The sequence below is a fragment of the Pinus tabuliformis genome, chromosome 4_2 (genome assembly GCF_031772625.1).
Source record: "Pinus tabuliformis cultivar Carrire ecotype Pingquan chromosome 4_2, CPIR1, whole genome shotgun sequence".
NCBI classification, from domain to species: domain Eukaryota; kingdom Viridiplantae; phylum Streptophyta; class Pinopsida; order Pinales; family Pinaceae; genus Pinus; species Pinus tabuliformis.
This window is the reverse complement of record NC_142304.1, coordinates 1145327068-1145346370: the sequence shown is the minus strand read 5'-3', so window position 1 is coordinate 1145346370 and position 19303 is coordinate 1145327068. Positions and strand designations below refer to the sequence as shown.

The following is a 19303-nucleotide window of genomic DNA, read 5'->3' as shown; positions in this document are numbered from 1 at the left end:
GCCTTTCCTTTGAAATGATGTAATAGGATAAGCAATCTGTGAGAAGTTCCTGATGAACCTCCTATAATAGCCTGCTAACCCCATGAAGGATCTCACCTCATCCACATTCCTGGGAGCTGCCCATTCCATGATAGCTCTTATCTTCTCTGGATCCACTGTTATGCCTTCCTTGGAGACAACATGCCCCAAGTAATGTACTTCAGTCTGAAAGAAACTGCACTTGCTGAGCTTAGCATACAACTAATGCTCTCTCAACAACCTCAACACTGCTGCCAAATCCTCGACATGCTCTTCCTCGTTTTTAGAATATACCAATATGTCATCAATGAACACAATAATGAACTTCTCCAAATAGGGACGCAACACGCTATTCATCAAACACATAAAGGCAGTTGGAGCATTAGTCAACCCGAATGGAACTACAACAAACTCATAATGCCCATACCTGGTCCAAAAAGTTGTCTTGTAAATGTGCTCCTCTTTAATGCATAGCTGATGATATCCAGATCTCAGATCAATCTTCGAGAACACTACTGCTCCCTTCAACTGATCGAACAAGTCATCAATTGTCGGCAACAGATACATGTTCTTGATGGTCACTTTGTTCAGCTGCCTATAATCAATGCACAATCTGAGAGTACCATCCCTCTTCTTTATAAACAATACCGGTGCGCCCCAAGGTGATACACTTGTCCTAATGTATCCCTTGTCAAGCATCTCCTTCAGCTGCAACTTCAACTCTACCAACTCTGGAGTGTTCATCTTATAAAGTGATTTTGATGCTGGAGCTGCCCCTGGAACCAACTCAATAGAAACGTCTACTTCCCTGTGAGGTTTCAACTTTGAAATCTTTGCGGAAAACACATCCTGAAACTGCTATAGAACTGAGTACCTTCTTAAAACATCTGCATCCTCAACTTCTTTACCTTTGTCGCTAGAAATATGCACTGCAAATAATACACACCCTTTTCTACGACTACACTTGGCCTGCATAGTTATCACCATCCTAACTAATGTGGCTTTCTTCTTTCCCTGTAAGACTCTTGGTTCTCCGTTGTCATCCAAGCACTCAATGGCTTTGTCATAACAATCCACCTTGGTCCTATGAAGATACAACCAATCCATGCCCAACAACATACTGTATGATCCCAACGGTAATACATTCAAATGTGTTGTGGTAGGCATACCATTCAAATCAAATGCACAAGCTCTTACCCAATGATGAACTCGCTTTTTTGTACCATAGTCAACTGCACTAACCAAGATTCTGCATGCACTTCTTTATTCAAACCACACTTATCCACCAAGTCAGGACTAACATAACTATAATTAGATCCAAGGTCAATCAAAATAGAAACAACTTGATCACAAAGCTTACTGTCCATCTCAATGATAGATGCCTGATGGTCTGTCTGTCTGTTATCCAGTGCTGCATAGATATGAGGAATGCTCTGACCAACATCCCCAACAGTATGCGCCTCATGTGCACTATATATCTGAGGCCTACCACCTTGATTCTATGGACAATCTCTCTTAAGTTGTTCCTTACCACATGTCCAACACTCCAACCATCCAGTACCATCACCTCTATGTTGTTGTTGTGATCCATGTCCCTGTCTAGCTACATTGAACTTCTTTTGTGGTGCCACATTTTCTTTCTCTTCTGCATTCTGAGGCCTTGTTCTTTTCGGCTGCCATTTACCCTTACCTTTATCCTTATCCTTCCCTTTCCATCCTTGTTGAGATTCATTCTTATGCTTTGATTGTTCATAGCAATGCTTCAATTTCCCAATAACTTCCTCAAGTGACTGAGGCTCATCATACTCAATCTGATCTCTAAATTCTAATGGCAAACCACTGAAAAATCATTGAACTTTAGCCTTCTCATCTTTAAGATATGGTACATACCTCAATAGCTCCAGGAACTTAGTCGTGTACTCTTCGTTTGTCATTGATCCCATCTTTAGCTCATAGAATTCTTTGGCCTTATTGTTGTAGTACCTTTCTGACAAGTACTTCTTCCTGAAAAGCCTCTTGAACTCATGCCAACTCAAGTCCTCCATCCTAATGTCTCTAATCCGCTTCACATCTTCCCACCAGATATATGCTTTACCTTTCAGGTTGAAGATAGCAATTTTGGCCTTCATGTTTTTTGTGTACTCATGCAACTCAAAGAACTGGTTCATCCCAAGTATCGAAGCCTCTGCATCTTTTGGTTTCTTCAAGTCTCCATCAAAAGTAGGTGTCTTTGCTTTCTTAAACTCATCTGGAATGTATCCCCTATCACTCCTCCTATACGAATGATAACGATGACGGTCATGATGCCTATCAGAACCAGAACTAGAGTAGTACATGTACCCATCACCTCTCCTATCCAGAGTATCCAACAGTCTACCATCTCTAACTGTGTCATCTCTATTCGACTTGTGCCCACCATGGGACCTACTGCGATATGCCGCATTAGTTATGTCCTCCTGTCTATGGCTGATCTAAAGTGGCCCTTGTCGCTGCAATTTTGGCAAACTCTGACGGAGTATTGCATTAACCTTTACTTGTTTCTCTTGTGTCTGCATGATTTTGTCATTTATCTGCCTTATAACTCCTTATTTCTTCCTTCAAGCTTCTCAATGTATTTGCTAAGTCAGAAGAGTGCCCAACACCACGCTGCTCATCTGATTCATAGGGAGAATCTTTGTAGTCTACCATCTTGCTAGTGAATTTGATCTCTTTCCTGCAAGGCATACTATGTCATCTAAACCAAATCACAATAGCCAACGTACCTTAGCAAATTTCAGGGAAGATATCTCATCTGCAATATCAAGCCAACCCAGAATGGGACTACCACGTTCCACCAAACCATATAATGGTTGAGCCAATTCTCTCTTCAGCCATTCACCCCTGTGCCATATTCCACGCATATATGGGACTAAAACCAAAAGAACCAACTAGAGCATCCCGAGGCTAAACCACATCACCCTCATCAATAGAAGCCAGGATTTACCGTAATCCATCCCGAATCACTAAGCCCAACAATAAAAATGTAATAACAACCTTTACTATGATCTCCACCAGATCACTAGGCCAAAACAAGCATGGATGCCACCAGATTTCTCCACCTACACTGTGAGGAATTTTCCTATCTCCTAGTCTATCAGGCTTTACCGCAATCCATAGTCTGATCTAGGGATCACTAGGCCCTAAACTGAGACTCCACCCTCTAGGCTTTACCGTATATCCTGTCATTCACTGGCAAGGATTCCTAGGCCTAATCAAGGGCAACCACCTTTATGCTTTACCGTATATCCCGCCATTAACTGGTCGAGGATTCCTAGGCCCACCGAGGCAACACAAAATCCAGCTTTACCGCAACCCACAATCTGGTTCAGGGGTTACTAGGCCATGTGTTATATTATTCAGAGATCCATCTCACTCAGCTTCGAATAAATCCAGCAATCCAACTCAACCAAAACATGAGAACCCCATCACACCATGGCTGTTCGGAAATGGCAAGGCTAGGCTAAAAACACTATCACACCTGGCAAAACCCATGTCGTAACAGCAACCACATGCAATACCATGCATGCCAAATCTAGTAAGGAAAACAAACATGCAAATCGATACATGCAAGGAATCCTACTGTAGCTGCTTGATCCTGCTCTTCCCTGCTTGCTCCTTCTTTCCTCTTGCCCTCTTTGCCTTTATTGATCCAATGCTAAAGTGCTCCAAGAAAACTCTAAGTGTCCAAGAGTGAGTGAGTGAGAGAGAGAGAGAGAGAGAGAATAATGAGAGAGCTCCAAAACTAAACTAACAAAAGGTAACAACTGATCCTCAAAATATTTTTTATCAATTAGGCCTCTATTTTCTTTATTTTCCATTATTTTCTTTCAATTTCCTCCTCAAATGCAACTTGCGACCTTTCACCTTCCTTTTCTCCTAATTTCCATTATTTTCATAAACAAATGTGTCAAAATTGCCATTTGCTTTTCCAAATCCATAGCTATTGCCTTTGATAATTTCCTTAGCCATAATAAACCAAATGAACACCCACTAAGATGTTTTTCCCAACATTCAACTTGAAATAAGTGTCCCATCAACTGTGGTTATTATTTTTCCTTTATTAACTTTTATTACATGGAATTTTCATCAAGGTTGTTACATGGTGAGAGGAGGTCAAAGCTATTTTGCAGAATTTTCCGGGCAATATTGAGGGCAAAATTCTAGTTCCATTCCAGTGGTAGTTGACAAAATTTTTGCGCAGTGCGCAGATTTTGTGGGAAGTCATTCCAGCACTTGGGGCCATCAGATTTCTACCTGGGATTTGCATAGCTTGCATAAGCAAGCCCAAGTTCCTTTGTTCTCAGTTATTGTACTCAATTTTCATGGTATTAATAAAATGGCTCAAAACTTTTGCCCTATGTCTTTGGTGTACTATTTTTTATATGCATTGTTAAATTTTAATAGCTATAGCTTAGTCCATGTTTTGACATTCACTATTATTTTCCTAGTTGGAATATTACAAGGTGTTTGGTTAATACATTGAACCTCTTGATGCATAATATTATTAAGACGAAGGACCATAATTATAAATGGATTGTTGCATTGTATAAGAGTGGGAAGAAAATTATAAAATTTATTACCAATCATAACATGGCCTGCCACATTTTCTATAATCACTCTAAGTTGGAGCTACTAAAAATTGCAAAGACCAAATTTGCTAGCTATTACCTCACCTTCAGACCCTTTTAAAGGTAAGAGAGGCATCAACTAGTATAGTCTCCAGTGATTCATAGTAGAGTTTGAAAGACAAGGCTACCATTTGTCTCTGCTACATATGAATTTCAAGAGGTGGAGAACATCATTCTTGATGGTTGGTTTTGGGCATAGAGTAGGTATGTTTTACAATCCACTAAGCCTATTTATATTATGATTCAATTTGCAAATCCAAAATAACAAGTGGAATATGCAATGTTGTTGCTTAATCCCTGCCTTCTATGCAAAAATAATTGATAATTTTAAATAAATATATATATATATATATATATATATATATATAACATACTTTAATATAATTTAAAATTAATATAATATTAAAAACTATTATAAAAAATTAACATAATAAGAGCTTAATAAATTTCATAGAATCTGTTTATATTTTTCAAAACTAATTGAATGTGAAAGCTTTTTGACCAAAATAAAAAACAATATAACCTGCCTAGAGCAGGTATAAAAATGTTATGAAATAAAATTAAAATAAAATATTTTGATTTTGAAATGAGTTATGGTTTTTGGGAAAGTGGTATTGATAAGCCATGGTACTGGCTCATGGTATTGTAACAAAGCCTATTTACAAGTAAATAATATCCATGGTAAAATGGGGGTAAATATCCATGGTTAAAAATCGGGACAAGTGTTAGTGGGTGTGTATGGGTAGATGGACAACATGCTAGACCAAATCAAAGACATTGTTGAGAGATGCAATCTTGTATGATCACATTGATAAACATTTGGCCAAAATGTGGAATAATCTAACTATTCCACTCCATGCCCTAGCATATGTCCTTACTGCCAGATATTATTCTCCATATTGGTTGGCCAAACCAGCATCTAAGGATGGGAAGAGGAGGAAAAACCACAAATGTATCTAGATGTACATAATGGGTATATTCTTGCACTAGAGTTGTTCCCCAATGAAGTGGAGTGTGCTAAAGTATGAAGCAAATTGAGCAAGTCTATTAGTGAAGATGGAGTCTATGCTAACCTGCATGCAACTAAAGATCAAGTTGGACTGAATCCTATCCAATGGTGGAAAATTTATGGCCCTTCTACCAGGAATCTACATAAATTGGTGATGAGGGTGCTTTCACAAGTTGTTAATGCTTTTTCTGCAAAGAGGTGTTGGAGCAACTACAACCTCGTCCACAATGTGAAGAGAAACAACCTGAATGAAGACCTAGCAAAAAGTTTGGTTTATGTGCACTACAACTTGAGGTTGTTGTCTCATTATTGTGAAGTAATGAAGAATGATAGAACATATGTGACACGGGGCAACAATTCAAAGGAGACTAATTTGGAGGATGGAACCATAGCTTTATTGTGCTTGAAGGCTGAACTTTTGGGCGATCATTATGGCAATCATATTCATGCAGAAAAGGTGCCACCCTGATCCATCAACATGGTTCAAGATACATGATCTTTTCCTTTAGCTGTACGACATCTAGCTTTGCATGGTGGCCATGTAGTAGTTGGTCATGTCACTTTCACAGACTCCTACTCCTCTTGTTCATAGATCATGAGGAAATAGTTTAGAAGCTTCTAGTGGCAAGAGGAAAGCTTAGTCAATGCTACATCTGTTTGTCTTTTTCCTGTTTAGAAGTAGTTCTCTTGAACCTGTAGTGTCCCTTTTTCCGAGCATTGGGAATGGAGACTTAGTAGCCTAGCCATTCCCATAGACTACATATTAAAAGGTAATGATGAAATATCACAGAATTAGTTGATTAAAAGTTACTAAGAAAAAAGAATACTATAAGTCACTTTATTAAGAGAAGAAAACCACCCATGCTATTCAGATGACCCATGGTAATCACCCATGGTATTTCAATAGTCCATGATTATAAAAAGAGATGAGAGTTCACTCCTTAAGTATGCATTGGTTCTTTGTCTCCTATTTGATTTGAGAGCTCTCGTAACTTGGTGCAAGGATGTCAACCCTGGTGGGGATTAGTCTTCCATGGTGAGATATCCACCTTAGCTGATTCTAGGTTGGTTTCGGTGGTGAACTACCCACTCTAGCTAATCAATACTACTTTCAGTAGTGAAACTATCTACCCTAGCTGGCCTAGAGGAGGAGCCATCCAAGTTTCTCATTAGTGCATCACAAGTTCGCCGATCAGCCCCACACACACACACGCACAAATATTTAGCCAGTTGTGTGATCTTGCTAGTGTTTTAACAGGTTCTCAAAATAACATTTGGCATGTATTTTCAGATTCATATTTAAAATAATAATACTAAGTTTTGTTGTTACTTTGAAAGATTTCTTGTGCTTACTGTCAGACGAGGGTTTCGTATTAAATTGTACGAATATGTTTGACAAAATGTCATTACCTTGATAATTAGCAGAAATTCATTTGACGTCTCATGTTTGAAAAGTGTTTGTTAAAATGTCTCAATAATTTTTTTAAATATTAGTGCAAAAATCTAGATTGGGACATTACAGAACTTAGTACTTCGTCTTTATAATAGCCTATTTTGTAAACATTATAGGAGAGTTTAAGTTTAAACTTCAAATTTTGAACCCACCTTTGACATTTGAACTTTTGACTGCATCTTTCAACTCTTCGGTAATGAATATGATGCTTTGTTTCATTTTGTGTTTAATGACATATGTTATCTGTTATACTTTGTTGATGATAAATGTTACATGTTGAAACTTGAAGGTCCATGTTGTGGTTAATTATTGATCATTTGATGACACAGTTATAGGTTATGTCTGCAAGGTGATCAATTTATGTGTACTAAATGGTTGATGCTTTAATGTTCATAATTAATACAGTAGTTAAATCTATGTTTTCATGTTTTCTGCAGTTACTTCAGCATTTTACATGTTTTTTTAATATATTCATCAAAATATATTAAAATATGTATGATATAAAAAACACTCCCTGAACACCTGCTCCTGGAAGCTTTTTGAAAATTGCACTTCCCACTCCCACTCTTGCTCCCTGCTCCCGACAACCTTGCTATGACCTATGTTTTTAGTTTATAATTTTATTCTTATGCAATTGATGTGGTTCTATTTTTCAAAATGTTCAATAAGTGACATCTGCATGTCTATATTTATTTCTATAAATATATTTTAAACACACACACATTGTTTGTGTATCCTATCTAACCTGTTTTGGGATGTAAATGTACTTATATTGGACACTTGAATCTCTGTTTCTCTGTAATCTTGTGTCAAGTGACATAGCCTGCTGGAGTGACAGTCTGTCTTCTTTAAACATAGTAATCAGAATTTACTGCCTTTCACAACGTTGGAAGGGACTGTGAAACTCAGCAATTATCTATGCACTATATCAGAAAATGAGTTCAAATTTCTGTTGGCAGCCTTGAAGAAAGAAGCTTTATTAACTTCAAGAAAAAGACATAAAGTTCAAGTGATGGACCCGGGGGTAGTACCGTAGAGGTTTCCATAGATTCACAGGATCTAGATTTATTTACCCTATTTCTCAGGTTACAAAATCAGGGTTAATTCAAATCACTATGGAAGGACAGGAAGGATATTAAAATTTCTAGCTATCTTCTGAATAAGATGAAGGAGCTAACATATGAAAAATTCAAAAATATCATTGGCCTTAATTTCATCGATTATGTTCTTGATGTGGTATCATGCCAAAGATCTTGACTGGGTTTGGTAGAAACCAAAACTTTAAAGAGGAAAGGATATCCTGTGGGGTACGAAACTAAGCTTGTGTAGTAAATAAAAAAAATCATCCTGGCTACTTGTCTAATGAGCAAAGTAGCTATAGTTAGCACCAGAGTGGCTGGTTGGCACACTGATAACCCTGTTGGATGAAAGAATATGCAATTTATGTGAAGGAAACAAGGTTTGAAGATGAAAAGTGCACCCTAACAAGGCACAGTTTACAACAATGTTTTCATCGAGGCCAAGATACCCAACAACCATAGAGATTGTAGCAACTGCTCATAACAGATAATGTCATCCTAGTTACATGCTATGAAACCGGATTCGTCCAAAACAGGCCACGTGTCCAAATCCCACGAATCCGACACGATTCGATGGGAATTCGAATCCCAAAATGGGACACCATGTGTAACGCCCTGCAGTTGCATACCCGGGTGCGCGCGCTCCTCACATCGCAAAAATGACTAAGGCATGAAAAGTGCGAGTGTTTGACGGTAAGGCGCGGTTGTAATAACGCGCGCGGGCAAGGAGGGCGCTCACATATATATAGGGCGAGTTGGGCAGCTCGCCACATACGAAGTCGACCAAGACATGTATCAAACGATGGATGAAGCCGACGGTGAAAACGTTTGAGGACACGATGGTTGGGCGAGAGTTATAGCGTTTGGAGAGTCGGCCGGAAGGGAGATCGCCAAGCGTTGGAGCGTATATAAACGTGGAGACGTGCACTCATTTCAACAACGAACTTCGCACACTTCTATCACACAAGAAGTAGAGCAAGGCGCAGTCCTAGACCGCAGCAAGTGTTGATGCGCTCGCCGAGTCGGGCAAGGCGAACACATCGTGCAGCGCGGTTGGAGTGCGGGTGGAGGGCGTAGTAAGGCGCCCGCTTGCCGGGGTTGATACTTCGGTTGTGGTTCGTGTGGGTGTGCATGGGCGCGCCCGCCCGTTCGGGCAAAGTTGTATTGTGGTATTTTGGGTGAGAGATGTGGTGTGACCGCCATGCGCTCTTGCACGGGCGAGCGCCCAACCTCGTTTATGAACGCCGGTGGAGCTTCGCTCCCGGTCATTGTAAAATTTCTTCATATATAATAAAAGAAGATTTCCTCTTGCATATTGTTGGGTTATTATTGTTGTTCATGTATTATTAATGGATTCCGCACATTAATAATGTTAATTCATGGTTATTATGAATTGTTGAAGGCGTAGTTCGTAAAGTTAATCTAACTATGGAAAGAGTTGGTAACTTAGGCGGTGCCGCACCCGGCCAATTTAAGGAAAAAAGAATTGGGGGCGTGACAGGTGGTATCAGAGCAGGTTCACGACGAGTGAAGCCGGTGTACGATGAAGATGATACACACCTGCACTTCGTGACAGGTGGTATCAGAGCAGGGTTGCTCATGACAGGTGAAGCTGATTCAGGGTTGAAGAAGCTTGATGAACGCAGAGAATAGACATGTATGCAGGGAAAAGTTATGGAGAAATCGTGGATGAACAGTCTGGGTTTCGTGGACTTGATGGTTCATGGCAAGACCATTCAAGCTCTGGTGGACACGGGGGCCACTCATAACTTCATGACGACACGGTTGGCAAAAGAGGTTGGACTGATGATCTTCCCATCGAATGTGGAAGTCAAGGCAGTGAACTCTAGAGCTAAAGTGGTGGGTTTGGTACACGAAGTACCTGTGCAGATAAAAGACTGGAAGGGTCAGTTGGACTTCACAGTGATGGAGATGAACGACTTTGATATGATACTTGGGCAATATTTCTTGAAGGGCAACAAGGCTATTGTTGTCCCCTTCTGTGATGAGGTGGTGCTGGTTGGACAGTCACAAACTTGGACTTTGCCCACTCATATGCAAAGGGGGGAAGTCAAGGTGCAGCATGTTTCTGCACTAAGTTTGGAGAAGGCTATGAAGGAATCAGATATGGAGACATATGCGGTGATGTTCAAGGATGTCGAAGGTGATGGAGTGGGGACGCCTGTTCCAGCTGAGATTTCCGAGGTGCTGACCAAATATGCAGATTTGATGCCTGATGAGCTTCAAAAGAAACTTCCACCAAGGCGTGCAGTGGACCATAGCATTGAGCTTGAGCCAGGAAAACAACCCCCGGCTAAAGCACCTTATCGATTGTCAGGACCTGAATTGGAGGAGTTGAAACAACAGTTAAAGGAGTTAACTGATGCAGGTTTCATCAGACCTTCAAGGTCCCCTTATGGAGCTCCGGTATTGTTCCAGCGGAAGAAGGATTCGAATGAGCTACAAATGTGCTGTGATTACCATGCACTGAACAAGCAGACGGTAAGGAACAGGTATCCTTTGCCATTGGCTGCTGATTGCTTTGACAAGCTTGCGAAAGCCCGAGTGTTTTCCAAGTTGGACTTGAGGCATGGGTATTATCAAGTGCGAATAGCTGAAGGAGACGAGAAGAAGACTGCGATAGTAATAAGGTATGGTAGCTTTGAGTTCCTTGTTATGCCATTCGGGTTGTGTAATGCTCTTGCTACGTTTTGCACTTTGATGAATGATGTCCTACGACCATACTTGGACTCGTTCGTAGTAGTGTACTTGGACGATATAATGGTGTTCAGTGACAACATGGAGGATCATAAGAAGCACTTGGCGATGGTGTTCGAGGCACTGAGGGCAAATCAGTTGTTCTTAAAGAAGTCTAAGTGTGTGTTCGCTCAGACCGAGATTCTATTCCTTCGGCATATTGTTGGTCAAGGGTACGTACGAATGGAGTCGAGCAGGGTGAAGGCGATTGAGGACTGGGTTGAACCGAAGAATGTCCATGAGATGAGGGTGTTTTTGGGCATGACCAACTACCAACAGAAGTTTGTAGAGGGGTACTCCAAGGTGGCATCGGCACTGACAGACCTATTGAAAAAAGACAAGAGGTGGAGTTGGACGAACAAATGTCAAGAGGCATTTGATGACTTGAAGAAGAGGATGGTTACAACACCGATACTGAAGTTGCCTAACTTCGAAAGACCGTTTGAGGTACACACTGATGCTTCAGATTTTTCCATAGGAGGGGTTCTTATGCAGGATGGGCATCCTGTGGCGTACGAGAGTTGGAAGTTGCAGGATAGAGAACGGAGGTATCCGGTCCATGAGAAGGAAATCACTGCCATCATCCACTGTCTTCATGTGTGGAGGCATTACCTGATTGGGAAGCCGTTTGTTGTCAACACAGACAACGTTGCAGCGAGTTATTTTGCATCACAACCGAAGCTTTCTGCGAAGCAAGCTCATTGGCAGGACTTCTTGGCAGAATTCGACATGACTATCGAGTATAGACTGGGAAGACACAATGCGGTAGCAGATGCCCTTAGCAGGAAGGGACAACTTGCAGCATTGGAGGGAGAAGACCAGGTAACTAGGAGTAGGAGTCGAGTTCAGACGTCAGAAGAGATGCAGAATAAGATCAAGGAAAGTGTTGAAACCGATACTTTGGCGTAGAATATAGTGAAGCAGATAAAGGAGGGGAAGACACGAAAGTTCTTTCTACGAGACGGGTTCTTGTTCTTTGGAAACCGACTCTATCTTCCAAAGTCATCTGGACTCAGGAGGCACCTTTTGAAGGAGTGCCACGACTCGCCATGGGCTGGCCACCCAGGGATGCGTTGTTCTTTGGCATTATTAGAGAGAGGATTCTTTTGGGAGAAGATGCGGGAGGATGTAGAGGAGTATGTACACACGTGCATCATTTGTTAGCAGGACAAATTGGATACTCAGAGGCAAGGAGGACTGTTGCAGCCTTTATCGATTCCAGAGAGGCCGTGGATGAGTGTCTCGATGGACTTCATCACTCAGTTGCCACAGGTTCAGGGGTATAATGGGATAATGGTCGTGGTTGATCGTTTTTCCAAGTATGTTGTCTTTGTTTCAACAAAGATACCGTGTGGAGCCGAGCGGACTGCAAAGTTGTTCTTTAAGAACATAGTGAAGTATTTGGGGATGCCATTGAGCATTGTGTCGGATAGAGATCCGCGTTTTACAGGCAGATTTTGGACCACATTGTTCAAGTTAGTCGGGACAGAGTTGTTGATGAGTTCGAGTTACCATCCGCAGACAGATGGGCAGACCGAGAGGATCAACGCATTGCTGGAGGACTACTTGTGACATCATGTGACGGCTGATCAGCAGAATTGGCCTAAACTCTTGGATATTTCTCAGTTTAGCTACAATATTCAAAAGAGTTCCGCGACGGGGTATAGTCCATTTGAGTTGGTAAATGGGCAGATGCCGGTTGCACCGCATACCGTAGTGACGGGAGGCTTCTTGAGAAGTCCTCATGCGAAAAAGTTCATGAAGGCTTGGGAGGAGACCTTGGAGTTAGCACGGTTGCGCTTGCACGATGCTGCAAGGAGAATGAAAAAGTATGCTAATCGTGGGAGATGGGAGGCACACTTCAGTGTGGGAGATATGGTGTTTCTCAGGATTACCGGGGAGCAGTTTCAGCCAGCCAAGGGAACTGCGAGCAAACTGACACGGAAGTATGAGGGACCATTCCGAGTGAAGAAGAGAGTGGGGGAAGTTGCTTACGAGCTAGAACTTCCACACCATATGCACATGAAGCATCCAGTTTTTCACGTGAGTCAGTTGAAGAGATGCAGACTTGATTCAGACCATCCAGAGAGAGTTGAACCACCAAGAGGACCAGCCGGGATTGTGGACAAGCCAGGACTGGAGTTGGAGAAGATTTTGAGCTATCGAACTACAGGGATTGGTTGCCACATGAAACGGGAGTATCTTGTCAGATGGAAGAATGCACCGGAGGAGGAAAGCTGGGAATCGGAGGACTCACTTTGGAGATGGAAGAAGAAGATTGCGAAGTATGAACGAAAGATACTGAGGCAGTCGGGATTGTCGAGGACGACAATGATTTCCAGTGGGGGAGGATGTAATGCCTTGCGGTTGCATACCCGGGTCTCCCATCGCAAAAATGACTAACGCATGAAAAGTGCGAGCGTTCGACGGTAAGACGCGGTTGTAATAACGCGCACAGGCAAGGAGGGTGCTCACATATATATAGGGCGAGTTGGGCAGCTCGCCACATACGAAGCCGACCAAGACATGTATCAAACGATGGATGAAGCCGACAGTGAAAACGTTTGAGGACACGATGGTTGGGTGAGAGTTATAGCATTTGGATAGTCGGCCGGAAGGGAGATCGCCAAGCGTTGGAGCGTATATAAACGTGGAGACGTGCACTCATTTCAACAACGAACTTCGCACACTTCTATTGCACAAGAAGTAGAGCGAGGCGCTGTCCTAGACCGCAGCAAGTGTTGATGCGCCTGCCGAGTCGGGCAAGGCGAACACGTCGTGCAGCGCGGTTGGAGTGCGGGTGGAGGGCGTAGTAAGGCGCTCGCCCACCGGGGTTGATACTTCGGTTGTGGTTCGTGTGGGTGTGCACGGGCGCGCCCGCCCGTTTGGGCAAAGTTGTATTGTGGTATTTTGGGTGAGAGTTGTGGTGTGACCGCCGTGCGCTCTTGCATGGGCGGGCGCCCAACCTCGTTTATGAACGCTGGTGGAGCTTCGCTCTCGGTCATTGTAAAATTTCTTCATATATAATAAAAGAAGATTTCCTCTTGCATATTGTTGGGTTATTATTGTTGTTCATGTATTATTAATGGATTCCGCACATTAATAATGTTAATTCATGGTTATTATGAATTGTTGAAGGCGTAGTTTGTAAAGTTAATCTAACTATGGAAAGAGTTGGTAACTTAGGCGGTGCCGCACCCGGCCAATTTAAGGAAAAAAGAATTGGGGACGTGACACCATGTGTCCTAACAGGACACCATCGAATCCCGGTCGTGTCCCATTAGGACACATCGTGTCCCGATTTTGGGATTCGAATCCCAAAAAAGTGAGGGTTTATGAGGTTTATGAGGGAGGGTTTATGAGGTTTATGAGGGTTTATGAGGTTTGTGAGGGTTTATGAGGGAGGGTTTATGAGGTTTATGAGGTTTGTGAGGGTTTATGCAGATATTTGAATTTTGTATGTACTATGCATGCTATAATGTTACTAACTTACTTTGTAAACAGTAAAACTAACATCTAGATGAAGATCTATGTTTGAAATCAATGAATTTGTATCATTAATGAGAATTTGTGTAAGAAATATCTAATTTTTAATATATATATATATATATATATATTAAATAAAATAATATATAACGAATCGTACATGTCCTGTTCCGGGGGGTCAACGTGTCTGAATCCGACACTCGAATCCCTGTGTCAGGTGACTTAGGTTACATGGTATACAAGTCTTTCAGAAAGGTTCAACATCATTTACCCTGAACCTCCACATACCAAAATGCCCGAGGTTTGTTGTGTCAGTGAAATCATTGATGCAAATTATAGAAAAGTTGGCATTGTTTGCTATCTTCCTAGAATTAAAACAACGATTGAAACTTTAAAACCATATTTTAACTTTCATTTTGTTCAGTGAGTCAGTATCTCTCCACGCAAGTCTGCACTGGTGTCACCCTAGATGTATTTCTTTGGCATTTTCTTTGTGGACAACATGTTAACAAACTCTGCAAGTCTGAAGTTGAATATTTGCAGATATTTCTTGTATCGAGGTGAAGAGGTTGAAATTTCAAACTTCTGACATTTCTGGAGTTACAAGCTATCACCGGCATAGCATATTAAACGGTTTTTCCTAGTCTTGCCCCTCAACTAGATAGAAAACTTGAAAGGGATGGATATTTTCATTTTAGCATAGCAGATTTGAGTTTCATCCTTTAAGCGTTATGTGGAAAATTCTACTTACCAAGCAATCACCAGGCCTGAGTAGCAAATGTTCAGTGTTTCAAAGTTTTAGTTTTTTGTTTTTTTTTGTTTTCTTTAATCAGGAGAATCGGTACACCTACCACCAGTGGTCCACCGTCCACCAGTTACCAAGGAGATCTGGGATCGAGTCAGTGGGACTGCCATTGTCCCATTATACTCCTGAACCTAGCACAACCGCCCACAAGCCTCACTTTACAAGTAAAACGAGTTTCTAACCTGGGCAGGGTCCCTATGTTGGTTGGCAAATGCCTTCCGATGCGAAACGTCCACTGTTCGGTCTAGTCCAATGGGCTGTTCAGTGTTTCAAAGTTAGTTACCCAACAAGTTGGTTGTCATGGGGTCACACAACTTAGCATTTGGCAAAATAGGAAGGTCGACGCCCAACTCCTGAATTGTCTTCGTAAGATAATTGACTTGAAGCACAGTTATTTTCCGAGTCATAGAAGATTAGAAAACAATCTTAAGTTAGTATAGGAACCAAGTCCGAGGGACTGTGATCTACTGGTAAGTGGGGGTGTCTACCACGGCTAAGACTCGGATTCGAGTTTCAGTGGGCATATCTTGCCAGATAGAGCAGAAAAGGGACGATGTTTATGCGGTTGTAATACCCAATGTACACAACACGGAGTTCCATAATTCCCAACATCTAGAAAAAGGGCGCTTCATTAACACAATCAAAACGAGAAAAACAAAACACAGAATTGAGCGTGTGGATGGACAAACAAGTCATATATGGGCTTCACGTTTGATCACTACAATAAGATTTCAACACCTGTGGTCTTCAGAAGGAAGGAGACCATCTCTGCTATATCAAATTCTATTCTTTAACAATAAAAGAATCCCTATAATCAGAAAATAATCTCATACCTCCAATTAAGAACCAGTGCAACCAATATCCATAAGCACAAACTAAATTGAATACACATATGGACGCAGAGCTTACCTCCGAAGTGTGCAGTATGGTAACAGCATGCACGAGGGTTGTTCTGCAATGGGTCAAACTGTTTTTTGCAATTCCTACATGTCTTAAATGTGGGGTTTGGCAGATTTGTATTGGCACTGCATCTTATGGATCTGGATACTGTCTGGCAGAAAGGTTGTGCCCTCGTATCAGGGCTCCAATAACGGCTCTGCCTTGACGAAATGGGTACAATGGTTGAGTGGAATCCAGCTGATATACCTGAAATACTGAAGTTGGTATAGGAGGCTGCCATTGCCATGCACCCGTTTCACTCACAATGTCCCAATGGCCAAAGGGCAAGCGGGTTTGTATATATATACACATAATAATAAAAATTGGAAAGTTTATATTTATTATATCCTATTTTATGATATAAATATTGACATAAATGTTTGAGTAACCTTTAAAGCATATAATTAGATGAGGACCTATATTTGGTACATGAAGCAAATGTGTTTATAAAGGATATGTGGGGGTATATATATATATATATATATATATATGAATACGGGGATAGACGCACCAACTTGACATTTCAGGCTACAGCAAAGGTTTAGAGCATTTGGGTCAATTCTCTTTTGCAGCTATAATAATGTTCGGGGGGAGCGGCGGTGTCAGAATCCTTTGGGTGTGGGCATTTGGAACCGCCGGAGGTAGTTTATTTTTCATTCGCGCTGTTCTGATTTGTTTCCCCTCTTATTTTTTGGGACGGATCAATGCCCATTGTGTAACGATTTCAGATTTAACTGCGCGCATTTGGCAAGTTGTTTGGCCTTTTACACTAACTCTATTGCTTTTCAGTGTATCCAATAGAAATCGCACGATGAGAAGCAGAAATGTTCAAATTTATTTTTCTGCTTGATACTTACATGTCGCTGAATTTTTTGACTTAGAAACGTGGTTGGGAATTTGCAATTCTCAGGGCCACTTTCGTGTAGATGATATATCCAGCTAAATTAAAATAACACAATTATCGCATAGAAAGAAAATTATATAGAAAGACCTTCCTAAAGTAAGTTTCAAGCTTCTCTAAGAAGATGCTAAAATCTGTTTAGGCCGGGCGCCCCTCACAACCGGGGCTCCCCTGTCCCCTAAAAAGGCAGTTGGGCTTTGTCTCCACTATGACAATCTTTTTTCAGAGTCTTGGTTTTACCTGAGCACAGGGGGTTTTTGTCAAACAGAAGGCTCTTTTATAGTCATAAAGTAATTCTAAGACACCGTTTATTTGCCATATCTCACATGTTTCGCAAGTGACATGTCAGAATAGCATAGTGAAAGGGATGGCCTTCGCTTTGTGTACACCACTTAATCGGTATTTCCGTTGGGATGATTACTAGCACTAACAGGTTCTTCCATTTGCTGGGAGCTATCTTAGTCTTTCATCAGTAAGTTGGCAGCACAGCTTAACACCTGTGTTTTCTACTTGCTATTCACATGTAGGTTATTCTGAACGTTACAGCAAGGCAATACTTTGTTCTAGGTTGGTTGCATTGCTGTAACAAATTATTTACCCCCAATGCCCACGAAAACCTTTCAAGCCCTCCCTCATTAACCCTTATCTAACAAAGGGGTCCCATAAAAGGTCAATATTTCCAAAATAAGGTTCTAAACAGGGTTGATCTTATCAAACCTTATAGGACCTTTTAAGGCTTTATTTCTCAAAGTATTCACCCATGATATGAGGGTCTTTTTGTTAATTTCTGAACCCAGCAACTCGACTAACTTATTTCCTGGAAGATTATTTGAAATCTTCTAAATAAAAGCATGACTAGGATCTTAACACAAATAAAAATATTCAACAGAAGCAAATAACACAACCAATCTCAATCATGCATGCACAAACATTTCTACCCAATCAAATTATTTATTCATTAATAACTCAAAACCTACTTGGGCTCCCTTACTAGGAGAATGGGCCTCTAATGAAATCCCATATACAACAATAAGCTCGGTTTTGTTCCAATTGATCAAGCCCTAGATCTGTCTTTCGATCTGTTTGGCTGATTTGGATCTCCCTTGCTGCTCTTTGCACCTTTCTTGAACCCAACACACTTCAATAAAAATACTTCTCCACCCAACCACTGAAATCTCACTTTCACTGTGTATTGTACTCAATATGTCTTGTGTGTCTTCTCCCTTGGCCTAGCCTTTTTCTTTATAGCTTTGAATTATGACCGAATCCACAAACCCAATCTCCAAAGTGATTGATGGTTGAGATTAGATCTCACCTCACTTCAGAACCACTGTTGAGATTCATCTAATTTACTAATGCAAAAACCTTTGCATTTATTTTATTAGATTAATTCACTTTTGTCTTATGAAAAAATTACTTTATGTATTAAAGTAATTGCTATGGTTAAGGATGTATTAGGCAACTTCTACACACCTAGATACTTAGGCATATGCAGATGTACCTTCCCAAGCTACGAACATCGACACCTTCAAAGCCTAATAAGCCTTTATTAATGAAGTATTTACCCCTAATGATGACTCTTCATTGGCTAAGGGTTGACAAGGAGATGGATGGTTTGATTTAAATTAGGGCCTTTTGAAGCTTGTTGTGTTTATCCATGAGATCTCTTCATTAACTAAGTGTTGATAAACAAATGGAAGGTTGAATTCACCTAGGTTACTTATTAGTTCATTGAGGGTAGGTAGGTTGTAGGTTCTCTACTTTGCTATAGAAATCAACAGAACTAGAAGCAAGTTTCGTTAGATATACGTAAGAAGTTAGAATGCCTTGACCTTACATGTAAGTCTGTTGATTAAACTATATACTATCATTGCAACATTGCTACATATCTTGTATTACTATCACCTTCTAGTTGTTACTTGTTTCCAAAAAGATACACCTACAAGATATCTAGAGCAAAGTATAGCTCTACTTTTGCTAGTGATTTCTATAACTACAACTTTTACGGAACTTGGGAATTATAACAAAATAAGGTTGAACAAGGACCTCGCCCCATTGTAGGAGGAAGCATCCCTATAGTCCTTGTTTGGAAAGGGAAGTAATGCATTTTAATTCTAATTGTATAATACTTGTAGATTGTAATCTAAATGCATAAAATAGTGTTGGATGAATCTCACCAGAATGATATG

At 40.9% G+C, this 19303-nt stretch overlaps 1 protein-coding gene and 1 long non-coding RNA gene across 2 annotated transcripts in view; one reads left to right on the top strand and one right to left on the bottom strand.

The window, feature by feature from the left end:
* LOC149173724 (uncharacterized) overlaps nt 1-16504 on the bottom strand; it is a 44206-nt gene extending 27702 nt beyond the window's left edge. The window contains exon 1 of the mRNA XM_089427986.1: nt 16184-16504. Within this exon, the coding sequence (XP_089284112.1) occupies nt 16184-16460 (277 nt within the window). The 5' untranslated portion in view covers nt 16461-16504. The remainder of the gene's footprint in view (nt 1-16183) is intronic.
* Nucleotides 16505-16697: 193 nt separating this feature from the next.
* Nucleotides 16698-19303, top strand: part of LOC149173723 (uncharacterized) — a 36375-nt gene continuing 33769 nt past the window's right edge. The window contains exon 1 of the long non-coding RNA XR_016259702.1: nt 16698-16854. This is a non-coding gene — a long non-coding RNA (uncharacterized LOC149173723). The remainder of the gene's footprint in view (nt 16855-19303) is intronic.